This window comes from Camelus dromedarius, chromosome 2 (genome assembly GCF_036321535.1).
Source record: "Camelus dromedarius isolate mCamDro1 chromosome 2, mCamDro1.pat, whole genome shotgun sequence".
NCBI classification, from domain to species: domain Eukaryota; kingdom Metazoa; phylum Chordata; class Mammalia; order Artiodactyla; family Camelidae; genus Camelus; species Camelus dromedarius.
The window spans coordinates 121,343,221-121,365,101 of NC_087437.1; the positions used below are offsets into that span (position 1 = coordinate 121,343,221).

General features: G+C 59.4%; 1 protein-coding gene across 3 annotated transcripts in view; it reads left to right on the forward strand.

Annotated features, from left to right (window-relative positions):
• Positions 1–381: 381 nt before the first annotated feature.
• Positions 382–21,881, forward strand: part of SLX9 (SLX9 ribosome biogenesis factor) — a 29,129-nt gene continuing 7,629 nt past the window's right edge. Inside the window, exons 1-3 of one of the 3 annotated variants that reach the window (XM_064476639.1) lie at positions 387–628; positions 4,893–5,001; positions 16,606–16,674. In XM_064476639.1, coding sequence (XP_064332709.1) covers positions 491–628; positions 4,893–5,001; positions 16,606–16,674 — 316 coding nt within the window. In that variant the 5' untranslated portion in view covers positions 387–490. Of the gene's footprint in view, positions 629–4,892; positions 5,002–16,605; positions 16,675–21,881 lie in introns of all 3 variants that reach the window. The other 2 variants (XM_031460872.2, XM_064476640.1) reach the window with 2 other exon arrangements.

Here is a 21,881-nt window from a genome sequence, read left to right on the forward strand (position 1 = left end):
TTTTCATTCTCTTGTCATTGTCTTTTGTAGAGCAGAAAACTTCAATTTGGTGGTGCCTACGATGTCACATCTTAAAAGTCACTACCAAACCCTCATACAGTGCAGGCCTCCAGCCCTCAGTCCTCTGATTCGTTTCCTCCCCCAGGGCATTTCTGACAGGCACAAGCAAACACATTCATGTATTTCAACATGCTTGGTCCTCTCCAGCGCTGTATTTATCATTCCCCGGATCTCAAAGAGGTTGCATTGATTCCAGCGGTTAGCCACACCTGCCCCAGGAGGTGGGGCGAGGCCAGGAGAACGGCCCCGCCCCTGCGGCCACGCCCCCTCGCCTCCCTTGCGCCTGCGCGGCCGGCGCGGACAGGCGCGCGGCTCCTCGCCGTGGTGGCTCCTGTTTCCGCCGGGCCGCGGGAGCGTAGGACCAGCTTCCGGCAGGCTGCGCCGCGTGTGCCCCCCGGTTTCCGGTCCGCTGTGGGTCTCAGCTGAGAACATGGGCAAAGTGAGGAGTCTGCGGGCCCGGGTGCACCAGGCTGCCGTGAGGCTCACGAGGGAGGCCGCGCCCGGCCCCGCGCCCCCGGCCCGGGAGGCGGCCCCTCCGCAGGCTTCGGCTGGCGGGGTCGGAGGGAAGGTAAACGGGACACCGCGGGCGGTGGGACTGGGGCGGGGGTGCGGGCCGGGGTGGGGGCTCCGCGCCGTGCGGCCTCGGGGGTCCCGGGCCTGCTCGGGCCCCGCGTGCTCTGTGGGCGCCCCCGCGCCCACCCCCGGGTCCCCGCGACCCCGGGACCGCCCTCGGGCCTTCTCGGTCCGCGAGGTGTCCCGGCCTCCGTGGACCCCGAGCGAGGCTCGGCTCGCGTGCGCGGCGGCCCAGGAGGGGCTGGCTTGCTCCGCGTCTGGAGCTGTGCGAGGGAGAGCCAGAAACCTCTCGCCACCGCGTGTAGAAACGCTGCGCGAATGTGGTAAAAATTCCTTTATCTCGTAGCTGAGTTCCCAGGAAAGGAAAGGGGATTCCCAGGATTAACGAAAAAGTGAAGCAAACTAGGAAGGGGGAGGGTATAGCTCAGTGGTAGTGTGCATACCTAGCATGCACAAGGTGCTGGGTTCAATCCCCAGTACCTCCAAGGAAAAAAAAAGTAGATAACTAAACTTAATTACGCCCCCCCCTCCCCAAGCCGAAGTAAACTAGGAGACCCAGTACCCTGTAGCAGTCAGCACCCATCCCAGCCCCGGTCTCCCCCCCCCCCCCCAGCTCTAAGAGACCACTAATCTTTCTGCCTCTGTTCTGTGCGTTTCATCTGGATGGAGTCATACAGGTTGTGGCCTTTGCCTTTGCGTTTGGTTCCTAGTCTTAGCCTAGGGTTTTGAACGTTCATCCAGGTTGTATGATGTACCTTTTATGTGGAATAATGTTCCACGATGAGGTTAGAGCGCGTTTTGTTTATGCAGGTGCTGACTCTAGAGCTGCCTGGAAGCATTTACTGGTGTCCAACCGGGGTGCTAGCACGGCGGCAGCAGACAAGACCTTGTCGGTTTGTGGGGACCACGGCTTTGGGTCAGTAATGCTAAAGAGAACAGCCGTGTGCGTTAATCCCTTGCTGTGTGGCGGGCACTTTACATCTTTATAACTTCCCAACCATCATTTTGCAGGGTGAAAAATAAGAGTTTAAATCAATTACTCAGGTTGCTCAGCTGCTGCTGGGGTAGCTGATGTTTGAATCCAGGGTCTGGCACCAGCCTTCGTAAAATCTTTATTGAGATACAATTCATGTCATAAAATCTACTCACTAAAGTGCACGATTCAATGGTTTTTTGTTTTGTTTCGTTTTGTTGTAGTGTGTTTACAGATTTATGCAGTCATCGCTATAAACTGGCACATTTTCATCATCCCAGAAGGAACCCCCATACTCGTCCTCAGTCATTTTGGCATCCGTGAATCTGCTTTCTGTCTCTGTCTGTTTGCCCCTTGTGGGCAATTCGCGTAAGTGGAGTAAGCTCAGCACGTCTTTCTGTCTCAAGAGTTCTTCCACTGAGTTTCCGAGGTTCATCCTTGGAACATTATTTTTGTAGTTTCCGTTTCTCTGTTGTCCTTACTCTTTTTATGGCTGAAAAGTGCTCCATTGTATGGGTAAACCGGACCACATCACGTCTTGTTTATCCATTCATAAGCTGATGGATAGTTAGGCTGTCTCTGACTCTTGGCTGCCACAATAATACTGCTGTGTGTGAATCTACTGTTAATGCATGGAGCAGAATTGCTGGGATGTATGGCGCTCTGTACTTAACTTTTGAGGAGTTGCCAAATTATTTTCTGCAATGGCCACATCATTTTACATTTCCACTGGCAATGTGAGGGCTGCATTTTCTCCACATCTTTGCCAACACCTGTTGTTGTCTGTCTTTTTGATTGTAGTCATCCTAGTGGATGTGAGGTGGCAGTTCACTGTTTTAATCTGCATTTCCCTAAAGGGCTAATGAACAATGTTGAATATTATTTTCACAGGCTTGTTGGCTATTTGTGTATCTTCTTTGGAGAAATGTCTATTCAAGTCCTTTGCCCCTTTTCTTTTCTTATTGTAATTTTTAAACTTTTTTTTTTTTTTGGCAGGGGGAGGGAGGTAATTAGGTTTATTTATTTATTTACATTTTGGAGGAGGTACTGGGGATTGAACCCAGGACCTTGTGCATGCCAGGCATGTGCTCTATTGCAAATATTTTTTCAAATTCTGTGGGTTGTCTTTTTACTTTCTTGATATTGTCCTTGGAAATACAAAGTTTTTAATTTTGATGAGATCTAATTTTGTTTTCTCTTGTTGCTTGTGCTTTTGGTGGTTTGAAAAGTCAGGGTTTAGTTGAAATGCTTAAGGAAGTTTGAGCTGATTTTGGTCATGGAGAGAAGCTGTCAGTGGACGCCCGTTAGTGGTTGATGTAGGCGTTGTGATACACACCAGTGTCTACATCTGAATTCCAGTGACAGACTCTTCACTGGTCTTTAACTCCTTTCCCTCTCATCTCCTCCTTGTGCTATTGTTGTTATGCAAGTTGCCTCTAAATATGTTACAAACTAACCTTAAGTTGTCATAATTATTTTTTCATAACTTGTTGCATGTTTACCTGTTCCAGACCTCTTGTTTTGTTTTTTTTGTGAATTTGAATTACTACCTGGTATCATTTGCTTTCAGCCTAAAAGAACTTCATTGGTATTTCTTAAAAGGCAGGTCTGTAGCAGCAGATTCTCTCAGCTTTGGTTTATCTGGTACTGTCTTTATTGCTGGATGTAAGATTCTCGGTTGACATCAGTCTTCTCACACGCTGTCTGCGTAGTCCCACTGCCCTCTGGCCTCCGCTGTCTCTGACGAGAAGTCGGCTGTTAATCTTCACGGGGCTCCCTGTGTGCGATGCGTCGTCTTTGCTGCTTTCATGATTTTCTCTTTGCTTTTACACATTTTGACTGTGATGTGTCTTGATGTAGATCCCTTTGTGTTTATTCTGTTTCGAGTTTGTTTATCCTGCTAGACGTTCATTGAGTTTGCATGTGTAGGTTAGTGTTTTCCATCACATTTGACAGGTGTTCGGCCATAACGTCCTTGAATGTGTTTCCTGCCTCTTTCTGTCCCTCCTCCTCCGGGTACTCGTGCGGTCTGTTGGCTAGTGTGCTGCGTGGTGCCCTCAGGCTTGGTTTGTTCCTCTGCCAGGCATTCTGTAAGGCGGTCCCCCTCTGTCCAAGGCTCTGTGCTTTCCCCTTGTCTTCCGGGGGTGCAGTTTCTATTCACCTTTCTTCAGATGCACTGGTTCTTTCCTCTGCCAGCTCAGACCTACTTTTGAGTCTCTCTAGTGACATTTTTCATTGTGATTACTGCACTTTTTACTCCAGAACTTTATTTCACTTTTAAGTAACTCTGTCCTGTTGCAGATGTTCTGTCTAATGAGACGCTGTCCTCGTCCTTTCCTGTTGTTGTTCAGGCACTGTCTCCTGGGGCCGCGTTTACAGTGGCTGCTGTGGAACTGCTGCCAAGTCCAGTATGTCCCCCTGCCCGAAGCAGCTCCTGGCGCCCACTCTTGTTTTCTGTTTCTTGGCGAGGGTCCTACTTTGTTGTTGAAAGACCTTCAGACACTGTAGCATCAGCACCTTTTCTGTTAAGTGGAGAATGTCCAGGTGACAGTGGAGGTGGCTGTGCACTCACAGATCTGTGTGACCACGTCCACGCGGCCCCTTATCTCCCGTGGCTCCTCCTTGCCGGGGCCTTGGCTCAGGTGGCCTGCTCTGCCCCTCCCTGGCTGCCACCCTGGCTCCTGCCTGGCTCGCGCTCTGCTTCTGTGTCAGATCTCTGGTGTCTTGTTCACTGACTGCCTCTCCCCATCCTGAGGGCTCCGCTCCAGCCGGGGCTTCTCCATTAGGCACTCGGGGCTGCAGGCCAGCCTGGCTCCTGCTCGGCCGCACCCCAGCCCTGTCTCTGTCCGTGACTCCCCTTCTGGGGCCCCTGTCCTGGAGCTTGGACCTGAATGAGCCAGCCGGGCCTCAGGCAGGTTTTGGGTGATCACGGTGTGGCGGGCAGGGGGACGTGGAGGGTTCTGAAATCTTGGCGCGGGGGTGAGTGCGGGTAGGAAACAGGCCTGGAGAGAGATTGCTGAGATGGAACACGGGTTGTGCGGTGGGAGGAGGAGAAAGAAGACGTAGGGCAGGAGGGAGAGCTGGTCCCTCCCACAAGAGCTCCTGATATTGAGGCTGGCTTAGGATCATTCCTGATCCTGATCTGGGCTCAGGTCGAACCCTCAGCGGGGCCCGCGTGGTGAGCAGCCTGAGGGCGCTGCGGTCTGAGCTCCTCTCCGGGTCCCGCCCTCACTGGGGGGTCTCTGAAGCCACGGAGCGAGCCTCAGTTTCTCTCTGTCCTCCCCAGGAGTGGGCTTTCCCGAGCGCCGGTGTCTTCGCTGGGACCACGATAGACCCCGGTGCCCTGGTGCAGAAGCTGGACGAGGACGTGAGGAGCAGGGCCTCCACCAGGAGAGGTGAGCGGCATGCGGCCCGGACGGGTGTGGGGCTGGCGCCAGCCCACCGCCGCATCCTCCCGGGCATGGCAGGGCCGATGCCAGGTTAGCCTGGACACTTGGAAGGGAGTTTTCCAACAGTGGGAGATTCTGAAGGTGCTCTGGACAGAAAGGCGGTGTCAGGAAACCCCCTGTGCCCACCGCCGCCTTCAGCACGCACAGCACTGGCTTGTTATCATCATTATCTTGATACTGGGTTATTTTGAAGCATTTTCCTCAGGAATTCTTTAGTATGCCTCTCTGGGGGCTCATAGAAAAAAGTCAGAAACATGCCTGTGAGGCCGTTTTCACACCCGAACGCGTCAGTGGTGACTCTGCATTTCAGATGCACGAAGTGGAAGAAGCCCACAGCTCCACGATTGCCTCGTGGCGCTTCCTTGTCACGGTCAGGTGTGAACACAGGCCGTGCTGCCCGGCAGCCCCGCCCCCTTTTCCTTCCCATCGCGGGGCTCCTTTTTCTGGCTGCACTTCCCTCACGTTGGACTTTCCGGTTGCACCCTCTTTTGTCTTCATGCCGCTCTGACACAGTGATGCTCTGAGGGCTTCCTGCCTGGGCTGGTCCTGGAGGTGGGGGGCGGCCCCCAACTCCCTACGCAGACACACCACCACCTAAATGCCGCGGATGCGAGCGGCTGGAAGTAACAGTGTCGCAGCCCTGCGGGCAGCTCTCTGGCCCTCTAGGGCAGAGCTGTTTTAAGCAGCTTTCAGGTGTTTAGTATAATTTCCACCTGCAGTTTGGAAACAACCGTTAGAGTTTTAAGTTACTACTTATTCTTATTCCACTGGGGAGATTATCCACGTCTCCTTGACATTCTTTGTGCATTGAAACTGCAGAGGGGAACCTTTTTCCTCCACCTTCCTGGGTTCTTGGCTAGGACCCTGTAAATTAGACTAACTGAAGACAGATGAACAAGAGAAAAACAGTTTAGTAACTAACACACGCAGGTCCCGTCCGTGGGGGAAACCTCAGCGAGGAGCCACTCGAGGCGAGGTTGGGACTGGGGCCTCTGCAGCGTCTCAGCGAGGAGCAGCGATGCTGAGGCTCCGGGGGCACCCTTGGGAGTGGGTGCCTGGGGGCAGGCTGGTGTGCGCAGGTCCGCCTGGCACCGACCCTGGGGTCCTCACGGCCACGTGGTGTCCTCAGACGGGGGGATTCATGACAGTCCTCGTCTCAGGACTTTCTGTTTTTGGTCGGATAAGGGGAGCTCTGGGAAGGCTTCTTTCTGCCCCTGCTGATTCTGTTTGCCTCCAGCTCACCGTAACCCCAGCCCCCCGAGTGGCGTGTCTTGGGGGACTGTGTCCGGCCCTCACAGACCCTCCTGCTGACCATTTCTTGGAATGGATTCCGCAGAGCAGGGCTCCAGCTGCGTCCTGCCCATGTGCTGTCCGAATGACGCCGCAGGGACTTGCCGCGTCGGGCAGGACGTTGGGTCTTTGGTGACCGACGTGTTCAAACGGTTGTCAGCGTGTTCACTGGTTCTCTTACAGTTTGTCTGTGTACCGGGCTGTCTTGATGACTTTTCCTAAACTTGAATAAGGGCTTTACGTGCTGTAGCACGAGGCTCTTCACTGTTTTGTGCAGAAGCTCTTCCGGGCTGCTGCGAGTTGCCGTTGTCCCCCCAGAAAGCTGGCAAGGGCTGTCCTCTGGCAGTTTCCCATGTCGGCCATCCTGCCCCCCGGTGGGTCGCCCAGCGGCCGCTCTCCCCTCTGTCCCACCTGCCCTGGGGGTTGTGGGCTCGAGTTTGCCTTCTGACCACGGGATGGGCTCTGCCTGTTTGGTCCAGGTGGGTGTGCGGTCCTGCCTGGTGAGCGCCCACCCAGGAAGGTGTCCGGTCTCCCCGCTCAAGCTGAGTGCCCATGGTGGGCAGAGGCAGTGGGGGAGAGGAACGTCTCAGCCTGCGGATCCTCTCCCCTTCTCGTTTGCCTCTCACGGTCGTCCTTTACACGGATTCTCACTTACCTGAAAGGGTGGGGCCTGCAGGGGACAAGCCCCCAGCCCTGCGCCTGCCTCTGACCTGCCTGTAGTGGGGCCTCCGTGAGGGGCGGCTCAGGCGAGGACCTGGGGCAGAGGGCGGGAGAAGATGTCTGTGCTGTGGCCCGCACCCCCGAGCATTCTGGAGGGCTTGAGGGGACGGAGCATTAGCTTGGAGATGCGGGACCTGTGTTGGAGCCCCAGTGCCGTGCCTTGTTGGCTGCTGGATTTTGGAGCATCTTTTTATCTATGTTCATCAGGTGAGCATGGCATCTGTCGGGCAGATGTACAGTGTGGGCCTGCCTGGGACGTGTCCAGGGCTCCTTCAGCCGTGCCCCATGCCAGTGAAGCGCCGACACAGCTTGTCCTCTGTCCGGAGGAGGATGCGGTGCAGCAGAGGAGAGGTGGCCGAGCTCAGAGCTGCGAGGCCTTGCCTGGGAATGGAGTGACAGCTGGGCCTCCCTCTGGCATCTCTGAGATGTTTTCTGGGGGCATCGTCAGAGCTCCCCGGTGCAGATAGGGGCCAAAGCTTTGCCCTTGGCTTGGGCTGGCCCGAGGTCAGCACTGGGGACCCATCCCAGACCTGCTGAACCTGTTTCCACACACCCTCTAGGGGTCTCCAGCGCTGCCAAGTTCAGGACATTGACCCTGAGCCTGGTGGGTCCTGCCTTGCAGCTACAGGAGCATGGAAGCCCCCCATCTCCTCTCGGAGCCCAGGGTCTCCTTGTCCTGAGCTTCGAGGCACTGTCATCCAGATCCCTGATCCGTCTTCGCAACCTAACCTACTGTCTCCTGATCTGGTCCCCGGGGTGGCGGTGCCTTGGCGCGAGCCTGTGGGTCTGGGCGCTCTCATTGGGGGGCGTCTCAGTGCGCAGCAGGAAGAACTCCAGCCCTACGCCTCTGCACTGAGGCTGAGGGGTGTGAGAGAATCCTAGGCCTCCACCGATGGCATCTGGCATCAGCTGCCCGGGGGGCGTGGCCAGAATGTGCTTAAAACTTCGGGTGGTGTGAGCCTGAGAACCACAGGGGTGGGAGGGGGAACAGGGAGAGAAAGAAGCAAGGTGTTTGTTTTCTTTTGTGAATGGTCGGTGGGTGAGGCCACGCAGGGGAAGGAGCAGCTGAGAAGTTTGTTGCACTCACAGGTCCTACGGGCCGGAGCAGGGCCGCAGGACCAAGGGGGAGGAATTGGGGAGACCAGGAGGCAGCAAACGGGGATTGCCCGCCCCGGAACGGGGTCTCCCCCAGCCAGAAAGTTTTTTTTAGGATGTGAAAATGTCGTATTATACAGAGAATTAAAGAATATTTACAGGAGGAGAGGGCCTGGACTGTGAGGTGCAGAGGTCAGAGAGCCCGGGGTGCTGGAGGAAACAGGCGGGCAGCCTGGGCCAGCGCTGCTGGGGGTGCGGGGTTCAGGGTGCGGGGCATGTGCTTGCTGGCACGGGAGCCTCCCAGGCTGGTGGCTTGGGTGTGGCCTCAGCTGCTCATCTGTAAAAGGGGGTGACAACAGGACTTGCCCCCTGAGTGCTGCCTGTTTGGGGTTTAGGTGAGGCAGTAAGCGTGGAATGTTGGGACCAGTGCCCAGCTTCAGTAAGTGCCCAGTTGGCGCTGTGGGAGGGACTGGCCGTGTGTCCTGCTGAGCGAGGACCCTCTCTGCAGGCCGAGGTGCCCAGACACCCCTGGGGCCCAGTGCAGATGTCTGTCACCCTCCCCACGCCTCCTTCTCCAGCAGCTCCTGTGTTTGTGGCATTCGTCAGCCTCGCCTCCCTATTGGCCAGCACCCTGGACCCCTTGGGGACAACGGGCCTGGTGGCTTCCCTGGGTTTGAGCAGGGGCCGGCAGCCTGGGGTAGGTGAGGTCATGGGGAAAGTGGCGTCCGGTGACTCAGCCGCTGCTCAGGGAGCTGCCGGGCTGTGAAGGCACGGGCTCCTGTCTGCCTGGATTAGCACATGCCCTTCCTGCGTCCTTGCCATCCCCGCGTCTCTGGCCGCAGTGCCATCCCGCACCGCCAGTGTGGTCTGCGGGGGCGGGTTGTGGACACCTTGCCCCCCTCCATGGGGGAAGGATGTCTGCTGCTCCCCTCCCGTGTGTGGACGTGCTCATGCCGTCGCCCGCGGCCCGGGCTCCGTGGGCCCTGTTTGGCCCGTGGGGGTCTTGCTGGCGGCGTCTCTCCTGCACTTCCGCGCAGAGCCTCTGGGAGCCCTGCTGGCTCAGCAGCCAGGCCTGCTCCCAGGTTTCCTTCTGATGCCCCGCTGGGGCTCTGAGCTACGGGGAACCACTGGCTTCCCCTCAGCCCCTCGGACAGCCCCCACCCACCAGCAGCAGAATGTGGCTGTGTCCTGAGGGTCAGGGCCCGTGGGACTGTGGGCCTGCACAGGAAGCGGCTTCCCAGCTCCTCTGCGTCTGCTCTCGGGGCAGGGACTTGGGCGAGTGGCAGGTCTGGAGCAGGCACTCTGGCCTCTGCGTTCGTCCCCTCCTGCACGGGGTGCCACCTTGCAAATCAGGTTTCCAGTTCTACATTCCTTTGTCCTGAAAAGTTTTAGGAGACAGGCCCCTCTCTGCTCAGACAAGCACCTGGGGTGTTGGCCAGGACTCTGTACCCTGAGCCGGGGAGTTCCGACCCCCAGACTCAGGTGAGACGTAAGCAGGTGGGGTGGGCCTGGAGGACAGGAGAGGGGAAGTGGTGGCGGCAGCGTGTCTCCAGGGGAATGTGATGGTGGTGAGTGGACAAGACACCTCGAGGCTGCAGTGGAGGGACTTTGCCTTGGGGACGCCATGTCTGTCTCCTGGGGACGGTGCGGCTGAGACGGTCTCCCCTCCCCGGACCAGGCGGCCAGAGCTTCCCCGCCCCATGCTGGCCGCCCGCCGCGGGCCCCGCAAAGCTCCTGCTCCAGAGCCGCTGCTCAGCAGAGGGCAGCGGAGCCACGTCTGCTCGGAGCCGGAGCCGGAGCAGGGCCTGCTTCCCGACAGGAGGCGGAGCTGGGCGCTTTCCAGAGGCTATCTTTAGGGACTTTTAATTTTAAAAATTTATTTACTTACTTACTTACGTGTCTTTTTTTAAACTTTGCTTTGAATGGAGGTGCTGGGGAGTGAAGCCAGCGCCTCGTGCAGGCTGAGTGCACCCTCCCCCGCTGCGCTGTTCCGCCAGCACCCCCCCCCTGCCCCGTTGTCTTTAGCGACTGTGGCTGAGGCTCCCTGGTCAGAGCTGCCCGCCTGTCCTGCAGCTGTGAAGTCAGGGCTGTGACGCTTCCACCTAGAGCGTTTTCTGTACTTACCTCCACCCGCCCCGAGTGTAAGATAGGAACCGGGGAGGGTGGATCCCGAGACAGGACCGCTGCTCCGCTGGAGGCGCACTTTGGCCAAGGGGCTGTTTTGCTTCTCCTTGGCCTCCCTGCCCTCTTAGGACGCCGGAGGGGAGTCCTGGAAGTCCTGGGTGGGCCGGCGGAGGCCCTCCCGCTCTGTGCCGTGGTGTGCGCTGCCTGCCCGTTGGAGGTGGCCGCTGGCCTGGGTTGGCAGCTGTGAGTGCCCTGCACGTCGCCTGAGCGCTGTTCTCCTTGCCGAGGGGGGAGACCCTCAGGGAAGGTGCCCACTGCCTCCAGGGGCGTCCTGGCTAGCAGGACCTGCGCTCTGTGTGCTGGACCGGAGGACTGGGGGGCCTGGGCCTCTGCTCTGGGCCTGCTGGCAGCTGGGGGCTGCTGAGCTGAAGTGCTGGTGGCCGAGGCCACCCCGTCACACGGTGGGCGGGCGGGCGGGAAGGCTCTTCTCACCTGAGTTTGCGTCGAGCCGGTTCTCTGGCAGAGGAAGCGGGGAAGGGCCGGGTCAGGGAGGCCGCTGAGGCCCCTGCTGCCCGAGTTTGAGAGGAAAGGGCTGGACTCTGCGTGGGAGGTGATGGGGCCTGCGTCCTCTCCCCCTGTTGTCCGGAATCGGGGTGTTTCCAGCACGTTCTTCCCGGCTCTGGACGGGCTGTTGGTGGGAGGGGAGCAGGAGGGTTTGGCTGCAGCAGGGTGGTGTGAGGACGTGTGTGCTCTGCGCTGAGGGGTGATGTGTGCTGGGGCCTGGGTGCCACGGAGCCAGGCTCACAGCAGACCTGAGCATGCCCTGCACCCCAGTTCTCACCCTGGAGGAATTTGCTGTTTGGTCACAGGGCCCAATGGGAAGGGCGGGGGAGGGCCTGGGAGTGGAGCAGAAGAATTACCGTGCACGATTTGGGTAACGGACTGCTCCAAGGGGCGTCGGGAAGTGGGCATCCCCACGGCGACGGGTCTCAAGACAGCTGAGCCGGAGTCACTGGTGCTTGGACAGGGCCTTGGGCAGCGCCACCGGGGCGGCTCTCAGCGGCACAGGGTCCGCCCCCTGCCCAGGAGCCTCCGGGTAGCTGGGCCCTGTGGCCTCTTTCCCAGGAGCAGCGTGGGCCCCAGAGGGGCCTTGGCTCCATCATTGTCCTTTCTGTTCCCGGGGTGAGGTCACATCCTGCCCGCCCCTTCCTTGCTGGGGGCCCGAGGCTTTCTGTCAGGGACCCCGTCAGTGCATCCTTGCAGAGCTCTGAGTGCAGAGGCGGCCCAAGCGGGTGACCCCTTCCCCTGTCCGGGAATGTGTGGTGGTGACCCGCTCACGGCAGCGAGGCGGGCTACGTGTTCGTGGGGTTGAGGATTTGAAAGTCTTAAAAATGGCTTAAAGGCAGTGCCAGCGGAACGAGGCGCCCTGGGGAGCAGGAACGCTCACCAGTCTGGCCCCTCCTGCGTGCTGTGCTGCCCTCATATCTTGGGTGCTCTGATGGGACGTAGTCGTGTTTAGTTGCATGTGAAGACACTGTGTCCAGGTGCCACCCCAGGCAGAGGAGAGTCCCAACGCGGTGGCAGCGGTGAAGCCCTTGGCCCCCGAAGGCCGGCATCTCGCTGCAGTGGGACATCCCTGTGCTCAGGGGACAGGAGGCCCCAGAGGCAGCGGCAAGTGTTCTGTGGTGGGAGGTGGCCCTGGCATTGCTCTGGGGTCTCAGGGGCAGTAGGAGGGGCTAGGCTGTGACAGGGCCCCTTTGCTCCTTCCTGTCTGTGCTCCTGGAGCTGAGCTGGTGCAGGGGTGGAAGCCAAGTCCGCAACCCTGAGTGGGCGCGGGGCCCCTCCCCGCAGGGTGCGCCTGGCAGAGAACTGAGAAGTTAGGGACTAGCCTCCTGCTAAAGTGACCTTCTGTAAGAGACACTTCCTGATTGGAAAGGCAGGAAGTGCATGTGGTAGAAAAGCCAGAGAATCGATGTTACAAGTAAAGGCCAGCCCTGCGTCCCCACGTCGACTGCGTCTGGGCCCCACTCCTGCTCGCAGAATGTGCTGCTCGCTGACCTGGGTGGAGTTGGCGCTGCCCGCCCGGGAAGTGGCCGCGCGCTCCTCGGTGGGCTTGCCTCACCGCCCTTTGTCCAGAAGGGCCCCTCGCCGGGCAGCTCGGTGACGCTGTGGCCCGGCCCAGGGAATGTCCACCTGGGAACAGCCCTGGTTGTCTCCTGCGAGGCTCACGCAGTGCCTCTGTCCGGGGCTCCACACACTGACCGGGAGGCCCTCCTGGCCACCGGAAGGACGTGGTGCCCCTGGAGCGCCTGCGCGGCAGCGGTTTCTGGAATTGTTTTCTCGTGTCAGCGGAGCTGGGCCTGGACGCCGCAGGTTTTCTGGTGCTCCTTCTCCATCACCAGGTAGGGTGGCCCGAGAGCCTTCCCCATCTGCTCCTCTCCTGCAGTTCCAGAACCTTCCTCCAAGGGGGGGACACTGTCTTTACAGCACTGTCCACTAGCATTGGTCTTTGGGCTGCCCAGGGCTGAGCCGCAGGGCTTGTGCTGGGCCTGGAGAGAAGTGACAGGCAAGCTTCAGGGGTGTGCAGACTGGACCGGCCTTGACATGGTGCCTCTGCCCTCTTGGTGCTGGCCAGTGTCCCTCTGAGTGTCCCCCATCCTGCCCGGATGGCCTGTCCTCATGGCCACAGTGCCAGGGCCTAGGGTGGGTCCCCTTTCACAGGTGCTGACTTAAACACCTGGGGGACCCACACTAGGCTGCTGTCCTGAGGGTGGACGCTGGACTGTCTGGGATTGGATTTCAGTACCAGAGTCGGGAGGATGAAGCTGGGGCATTGAGCGTTCTGTACAGCGAGCATCCCTCTGCCCTGCACGTGTCTGATAATTTCCACTAAAGCCCCTGCGGAGCCGGGCCCCTCCCTTTGGCTAAATTTGCATGTCTCTTTTCTGCAGCCCTGGAGATGTCCAGAGACGGATGGAGCGCTGTCCTGGGCAGCCGTCCTGCTGTCACTCAGGACCAGATGCTCCCGATGCCACTAGGGTGCCCAGATGCTGCCTTCTTCTTGGGGCTGGTTCCCCTGGCCCATGGGCCCCCACCCCTGCCAACCCTCTCCCACTGTCTCGTTTAAGGCTGTAGCTTCAGTGCAGAGCGAGGGCTTTGCCAGGCCCTTGAGGGTTTGGGCTTTTAGAACCCTCTGGATCTGCTGGGGGCGCCCAGTGGGGATGCTGAGGTGAGCAGACCGGTTCCTGCCTGTTCCCGCCTGTGCCCCAGGGGCAGTGTCTGTTTGCCACCTGGGCAGAGACGTCCCGAGTTCTTGGGGCCCGCGGGGCCTGCTGCCAGCATCCCAGGCGGCCTCTGTGGGGCTGCAGCTCTGCAAGTCCTTTGCGGCCTCAGGGTGGGTGTGCTTCCGGGGGCCATGGGGACGGGCTGCGGGGACGTCCCCACCCATGTGTGCACCTGCTCCTCGTCGGATGTGGTGGGTTCACGATTCCATCAGTCTCAACAGGTTGTAGACTTCTTTTGAAATTATTTAAAATTTGTAGAAAATTGCAGGATTAGGGGAGAGAAAACCTCTTCCTGAACGTCTGAGAGTGAGCGCTGACACCTCTTGTCTCCCGGAGGTTTGTGGTGAGGCCGCCTCCCGCCGCTGGCGCCCGTGCTCAGACCCACACCCGGACACGGGCCCTCACCCCACCCGGCCCCAGAGTGGTGCCCTCATCGCTCCAGGGTTGGTTTGGCCCCACACTGGGGCCCCGTGGACATCTCACACTTGCACCCCCGTGGTCTCTGACAGCTGCAGGGGCGCACACGCCCCCCTCCCTGCGCAGGCTGGGTCCCCTGGTGCAGCGCCCCCTCTCCTGTTCGCCCCGGGCCCCCACACAGGTCAGAGCAGCTGCTGACTCGGCCGAGGGTGACTGGCAGTTGCTGTGCTGCCCCTTTCTGCTGTGGGAGGTCGGGGTGGCGGCGGGGAGACTAGGTCAGCTCCAGGCACATCTGGAAGTTTGAACAGGAGGCCCCAGCGTGCGGAGGTGGCTCTTGGAACCAGGATTAGATCCCCGTGGGAGTCGCGGGTCCTGGGTTTACGCGAGTCCCAGGGTGGAAGGCGCAGTGGGACAGGAGCCCTGCTCCTCGGACAGCCGTGTTCTGCTCGGTCTTCATTAGACATCCTGGGTCTGTTGCAATAGCCCAGAGGACCTGCGTGAAGACATGGATCTTGCGCAAGTGTGTACAGGTGGAACGTGTCCTGGGCTTAAGCCGCATTGTCTGAGAAGACCAGTTAAGGCCCAGCCAGTGGGGCGGCCTGGGCCCCGCCCTGTTTTCAGAGCAGACTGTTGGCAGAGACGCTCTCAGCCTCGTCTGGCATCTCCTGCCCAGCGCCCTCCCACCTGCGCCCTGCGGGCCACAGCCCTGACGGGGAGCCGCCAGCCCCGCAATGTCTGCTCCCTGAAGCATGCTCCCTGCCTGCCCTGGGCCCGGCTGTGTGCACAGAGCCCGAAGACCTTGGCATGTTTCTCTGAAGGCAGCTCTCTTCCCCCGGTTGGAAGAATTTCGAAGGGGCAGCCGCAGTCCCAGGATTTGTGTCATAAGTTCACAGAGCAGGCTGGAGGTCCCCCTTCTCTCCGCCCACCTGTGTCCTCAAGAGGAAGTGGAGGCTCCAAGAGGCCCAGTGAGAGGACCCTCCTGCGGGTCTCTGGGTGCCCCCGAAGCCACGTCTTGCCTTAGCACCAAGGGACGGGGAGGGCAGCTTCCCTGCTGGCTGCTCCAGCCTGCCTCCTCGGTGCCACCTGATGCTCCAGCTGTCGCCTCCGAGCCTCCCGGGGCTCCCCCACGGCTTCTGCCGACACTGGCCAACCGTCATCGTCCAGCTGGGAGTCAGCGTGGACAGGCCTGGGGCTGGCCCAAGTGACGGCAGCTCACGCCGGGTCACGGGCGCCGCGCTGTGGCTCGGCTGGCCTCCCACCTGGAGTGGGCCTGCTTCCACCCGCTCTGCCTGCTGCGGACGAGGTGGCAGCCCTAGGCAGGCCAGCGGACGAGGTGACAGCCCTAGGCAGGCCAGAGGAACTCCGCCTGAGTGCACACCTTGTGTGTGGTTTATTTCGGGGGGAGCCTCCAAAGCCCAAGTGTCCAGTGGCCCCCGGGGGGTAGGGCGCAGCGTGGAGCCGCTCTGCCGTGGTCCCAGCTCTCAGGCTCTGTTCTCATCCGGCTTGCGGCAGTTCCCTGCAGCCTGGGGCAGGTTACAGCCCCCACCGCCCTGCCCAGCCTCAGTCTCCTTGTCTGCAAAAAGGGGCTAGTCCATAGGGTCGCTGATGGACACGTGCCCTGTGCTCCTGGGCCGGCCGATTTCTTCAGGTCGCCCATGGGTGTTACAGGTGTTGCCCCTTCCTTCCTGGTGACAGTGACCCGATGCTGGCTCTGCAGGTCCTTGTTGGGGGTGGGCAGGCGAGGTTCACACGTGGCCTGCTTGTGCAGGAGGCTAGGCTCCTGCCTGGCTGGTGGCAGGAAGCTCAGCTCCGCCTCGTCGGTGAGAAGGTGGTGTGGTGGTCAGCTCGAGTGGCGGTGACAGCCTCAGGCTGGACACCCGACGTCCCACGTCAGGAGGATTGATTTCTCCCGAGGCCCCTCTCCTGGGCATGTAGGTGGCCGTCTCCTCCCTGTGTCCCACATGGTCGTCGCTCTGTGTGTGTGTGTGTCCTGATCACCTTTTCTCATAGGGACCCGGTCAGACTGGATCAGGGCCCACCCTAGTGACCTCACTTTAACCTGATTACCTCGTTAAAGGTCCTCTCTCCAGATGCTGCACATTCTGGGGTGCTGGGATGAGGGCTTCGACACACCAGCATGGGGGCACGGTTTATCCCGTCACAGCGGGGACGGCAGATGTGCTGCTGGGGTGAGGAAGGCTCAGGAGAAGGGGGGCGGCAGGACTGGGCTGCATGAGGGCAGCACCAGGGAGGACAGGCCAGCGAGATGGGAGGTTGGGGAGCAGGGCAGGTGGGGGCGGGGGTCCCAGGGCGGCCTGAGTTCCCGGCAGAGGTGTTCAGGGAACAAAGGTGAAGGTATGCGTTGTGCTTCTTGCCCTGTTGTGGGCGAGTGAGACCTGCACACGTCCCCCACACTGGCAGATGAGGGGGGCAGACGGCCCCCAGAGGGGCAGGGATGGTGCCGGGGCGTCCACGGGGCATGGTGGGCCCTGCCCGGTCACTGCCCACTCCTGCCACCTGGCCTGGGTCACCCTGGGGTTGGGTGGGGGTGTGTTGGAGGGGCTGGGCTCCACGGGCTGGGGGACCGCACGCCCGCTCACCCCGTGCTCTCTGCCCTCAGGTGTGGAGACCAAGGCTGTTCTGCCCAAGAAGGAGAAGCTGAAGCTGAGGCGCGAGCGGTGGCTGCACAGTAAGCTCAGCCTGTCCCTGTCCCTGTCCCCGCCCCCGCCCCTGCTTTGTCCCCGCACGGACCCCCGGACTCCCGCGAGGCCCACCCCTGCTGATGCGCGGTCGGGCCAGGCCGTGGAGGGTCCGGGCCGCACGCGGGTCTGCACAGCCTTGGCGGGCTCCCCTCCCAGGGCGGCGGGCTCGGCAGCATCGTTCTGGGTTTGGCCCCGCGATGAGATGTGTAGTCACGACGGGGACGTGTGCCAGTCGGTGTCATCTGACACAGCCCTTCCAGGGTCACTTCTCCGTTCCCCATGTCCCTCCAGTATGATCTGCGTTATTTTTTCCTTGAAGGTTTTAAAGCGTATGTTTTTCATTTTTTAAAGAGATTTGTCAGTTTCTTCCACGATGATTGGTTTCATGTTTCCTGTCACTTGGGGGTGTTTCTCAAGGAAATGGTCCATCCATCCATTTACTTTGTCGTGGTCCCTTGTGTGGAGCTGTGCAAAGTGTTCTTGTAAAGTGAGTTTGGGAAATTGGATAGACTGCGACCACTGGGGCCCTGAACGGTGTGGGGCCACGGTTCTTTGATGACACATTTTCTTCCGTGGTAGTCGGTCTTTCTCTTTAGCTGCTTGAGACAATCTTGGTCATTCGTTTTCCTGTTTAAAAATAAGTCATCTGATCTGATCAGACCCCAGCCTTGATCAGCCGAGAACGGTTGGTTTGTCATTAAGTGTCCTGCTTGTCGGTCTTTGTGCCGCTTCTCTCGTCTCTGATCAGTCCCGTCACCTTCATCCCGAGAAGCCTTGTGCTTCGTTGTCAGCTCTACCTGTGTGTTTTCTAAATGATCAGTTCCTGTTTTCTTAGTGCCTTGTTCTTGGTTTCTTTAGGTTTGCTTCAATGCCTTAGTCATTTGTTTTGTATGTTTTGTTTAGGAAAGAAAGGCTGTGCATTAGCCTCTGAACATAGCTTTAGCTGCATCTCCCAAGTTGCCTTGACTTAGCATTTATTATGGAAAATTTTGTACAGAAAAGTAGGGGGAATTCCACAGCAAACACCTCACTTCTTTATCACATATCTGTGCACCCGTCCAGCCCCATCTGTCTGTCCAGCCACCAGCCCGAGTTTCATCTGTGCATTCTGAAGTAAATTACAGGCTTCGCTGCACTTTCTGCCAAATAGTTCTGCTGGAGTTCAGTGTTTGTTTGTGGATCTTTTAAAATTTTTATTTTGAGGTAAAATTTACATACAGTGAAATGCAAATCCTGTGTGCTACTCAGTGATGTGTGACAAATGCCGAGACCTGCACAGCCAGAATCCCTCCAGGATGCAGAACGTCACCCCCCGGGACCCCTTCCCTGGCTCGCTTCCCCGGGATGACCACTGCCTGGTCTTCTAGGTCAGAGTTTGGTTGTCACTGTCCTGGATGTCGCGTCGGGGGATTCACATGGGACGTGCTCTCTGTGTCTGGGTTCTCCTGCTCGGCACGGCCTTGGGCTCCTCTGTGTCTTACGTAGCCGCGTTCCGTGCCCGTCTGTTGCTGAGGAGCGTTTCTTTGTACGGGCACACCGTTTGGCACCACTTTCCTGCGGATGGACACCTGGTCTTTTTTCTCTTTTTAGCTGCTGTGAGCAAGACTGCTATGAACATTCTTTACAAGTCTGTTTGTGGACATATGTTTTCGTTTCTCGGGGGTAAATACTTGGGAATGGAGCGCTGGGTCATAGGGCAGGTGTGTGTTTAGCTTTACAAGCACCTGCCAGACGCTTCTCCACATGGTGTACGTTCACAGCCCCGCATCGTGGGAGAGGTGCCGGGCCGTGCCGGGCCGCAGAGCGTGAGCTGCCGGCTCGTCTGGCTCGGGCTCCCTCACCGTGAACCGGTGTTTTCCATGCTGCTGCCCGTCTGGGCGTCCTCGGGGGCCGAGGGTCTGTTTCACAAGGTTATGGCTGGGCTGCTTACTCTTAAGCTCCAGGGTTCCTCTGTCCTGGAGACGAACCTGTCAGGTGTGTGTTTTGCAAATAATTTTCTCTCAGACTGTGACTCCCCCTTTATTTTCTGAACAACTGTGTTCAGGATCAGAAGTTTAATTTTGAAGAGTCTTGTTTGTTTTTTCCCATATACGTCTCACACGTCCCGTGCAAGAAAAGCGCCCAGCCCCGAGTCAGAAAGGCGCGGTCCTGCTCCTCTGAGCGCCGTGGTCTGGGCCTTTGTGTTCAGATTGCTGGTCCGTCTTGAATCGCCATTTGTCTGTGGTGACAAGCACGGTCAGGGTTCTTCCCCTCTTCGATGTGGGTGTTCAGCTGTCCCAGCACCATTTGTTATAAAAAGACTTTTCTTTCCTCATCCAGTTGTCCTGGTGTCTTTGCGAACAATCAGATGGCCTTCCAGGAGCGGTTCTGCTTGTTGGGCCGTCTCGGTACCAGGCTGTCTGATTGCTGCGTCTGTGAAGCTCGTCTTGGGATCAGATGAGGGAAGTCCTGCATCGCCCTGGGCAGTCCGGGCCCGTATTGTTCCCGTGTGAATCTTCACGGGCCTGTCGGTTTCTTAAAAGCCCCCCCCCCCCCGAACCGAGGGGGCCGTGAGCGGGCCTCCTCTGGCCTGCAGGTCAGTCGGGGGGCTGCCGTTCTAGCGCTGCTGGCGCATCGTCCGGGGACATGGCGTCCCCTCCGTTTGTGTGGATCTTCCTCAGGCTCTGTCAGCGCGCTTGTGGGGTTTTCGGAGTGAAGCTCTTAGATTTGTTTCGTGTGGACAAGCTTGTTGCAGTGTTTGTGCTTTTCAGAGCTTTTGTGCATGGAATTCTCAAAAGCTTATTTTCCAGTTTTCTACTAGTAGAGAAAAGTATGTTTTATTGCCATTAATTTTGTGTCCTCTGACCTTGCTGCAATCACGCATCAGCCCTGTAGCTCCCTTAGAGCTCTGTGCGTCATAATCCTGCCGCTTACAACACAGGCTCACGTCTCGCTTTCCAAACCGTGTTTCATGTCGTCCTCTCACCCTGCGGCCATGGCTCGAGCCTCTGCAGTGTTGAGAGAAGAAATGAGAATGGCTTGCAGTCTGCAGGGGCAGGGGCTGGCCGTGGCCAGTGTCCTGTGCACCCGCCTTGTTCAGGGTCAGCAGCCCCGGCCGCGGGGGTGCAAAGGCTGCTGGCCCTCGGGCGCGCTCCGTTTCAGGCCCTGTTTATAAGGAACGTCCTTCAGTTTTTACAGTGGAGCAAGGGGGCATGACCGGGATGGACGGGCCTTCAGGGAGCTGGCACAGCCCTCCTGGGCACCACATGGAAACGCGAGTTTCAGCCCAAAAAGACTCCCCGCATCAGCGTCCACAGGCAGCGAAGTTGTTTTCGGAGGCCCAGTTTGCACAGGAGTGCTTTCGTGGCCACACCTCGGGCTGGTTTTGAATGAAAACTCCTAGGATGAAGGCATGTCGGCCTGACTGCCAGCTGCCAACTTGTTGCTCTGCAGCGCAGGTTGCGGGGAGGGCCTTTTTGTGCCCGTCGGCTCAGGAGCAGGTGGGCCATCGCAGTCCACTCTTGGGGACGGAGGGGGGCTCACCTGGAGAGAGGTCACCTTCACGGTCTAGGTGCAGAGCTGTGACAGGCCAGCGACGGGGGGAGGGGCCCGATAGCTACCGGCCTGGAGGACACAGCTGCCTCTGGCCAGAAAGGGCAGGGCGGGCTCTGTGGGCTCAGCCGGAAGAGGGGGCGTGGGCAGGCGGGGCCCGGGTCGGGGGACGCGGCCAGGCTGCCCTCTCCGGCTAAGAGCTGCCGGTGCAGAGCCCCGGGCACGGAGCTGGCACCCCTTTCAGTTGGCTGCTCTCACCGCGGTGGGCGCCGCCTTCCAGGCCGGGGCGAAGGGGCACCCGAGTCTGAGGACAGGCGTGCTCTGATGGCACGTGAGCAGTACGTTACAGGCTTGCTCGAGGAGCACAGAGCAAGCTAGTGGCCCCATTTACTGCCAGGCTCGGTGCCGGCCTTCTGCTCAGGAGCAGCCCCTGGCTGGTTGGGTGAGGCTGAGCTCCCAGCACCCTCTTCTCACTCCTGTGTACGCACGGCTCAGCCCCGTCTCTCCCCGCACCGTCGCTGCGTGTGTCGGAGGCGCACAGGGCGCCGTGTTTCTGGTAGGTTCCCTCTGTTCTTGGCTCTGTTGTGTTTTGTCCTGTGTGGATAGTGGGTTCCAGCAGGTTCTTTTGGCACTTCTTGTGGTCACTCTGGCTTTTCCCTTCAAAGTGGCCACTGCAGTGGTGCCGGCACGCATCTCTGTTGTGCTGTCCTCGCGTGCCTTGGATACACCCTTGGTGGGCGCCTGTCGTTCACCTAAAGCGCTCCGCCTTTCATGGGCCGACCCTTCTGTAGGCACTTCACCTGTCCTTCTGGGGGCCGGGCCTCTGCTTTGCTCTCCGTGGTCCCGTGCGGCTTTGGTGCTGGGTCTGCCAGCCGGGGAGGGAGCCACCCGGTTCCGTCCCCACCTGAGCCCTAGCCCTGGCCGTCTCGGCCCACCTGGGGGCCTGGGCTCTCTGGGAGAGGCGCCCGGCATGATGAGGTACTGAGTGAGTTGTTTATCCTGGCAGGAGGGGAAGGGCTGATTGTCACCTTGTAAACCCTAACAGCCTGGCCTGAGGGGGGGCTTGGGGCCCAGCGCGTGAGGCCCCGAGAGGCAGGCAGTCTTTGTCCCCAGAGCTCGGCTCTTTGGGGCAAGGCAAACGGCCCTCGCTGCACAGGCCCCTGGGCTCTCCCAGTCTGGGCTGGCTGGGCAGGGTGTCCCTGTCTTGGCTGGTCTGAGTGGGCCTTTCAGAAGGTGGGGGCAGCGCTGTCCAGGACTGCGAGCTGGAGAGGAGCTGCTCCGGCCGGCCTTCCCGAAGCCTGCTGGGCCCCCCAGGTGGTTTCAGTTTCCACACGTGATTATTACTACTGTTTTGCACATGCCTGTTAGGGTCACCACGCACCCTTTTCACGTACACATCCTGGGCTCCGGGGGGCGGTGCTGAGCACACACACGTTCTTTGTTAATCGGTGGGCTCTCCTGAGTCTGTCCTCACTCAGGGGTCCCAGTTCAGGTCCCCGTCCTCCAGGCCTGCCCTGTGCCTGGTGTCATCTCTTCCTCCTGGGTGCCTACCATCCCCTGCTGTCCCTGCCTGAGGGGCCGCTGGGCGGCCCCGACGCCAGAAGTTCAGGCGGTGGACTCGGCCCCTTGGGAGGGGGAGGGGAGGCGGAGGGGAGGGCCTGCC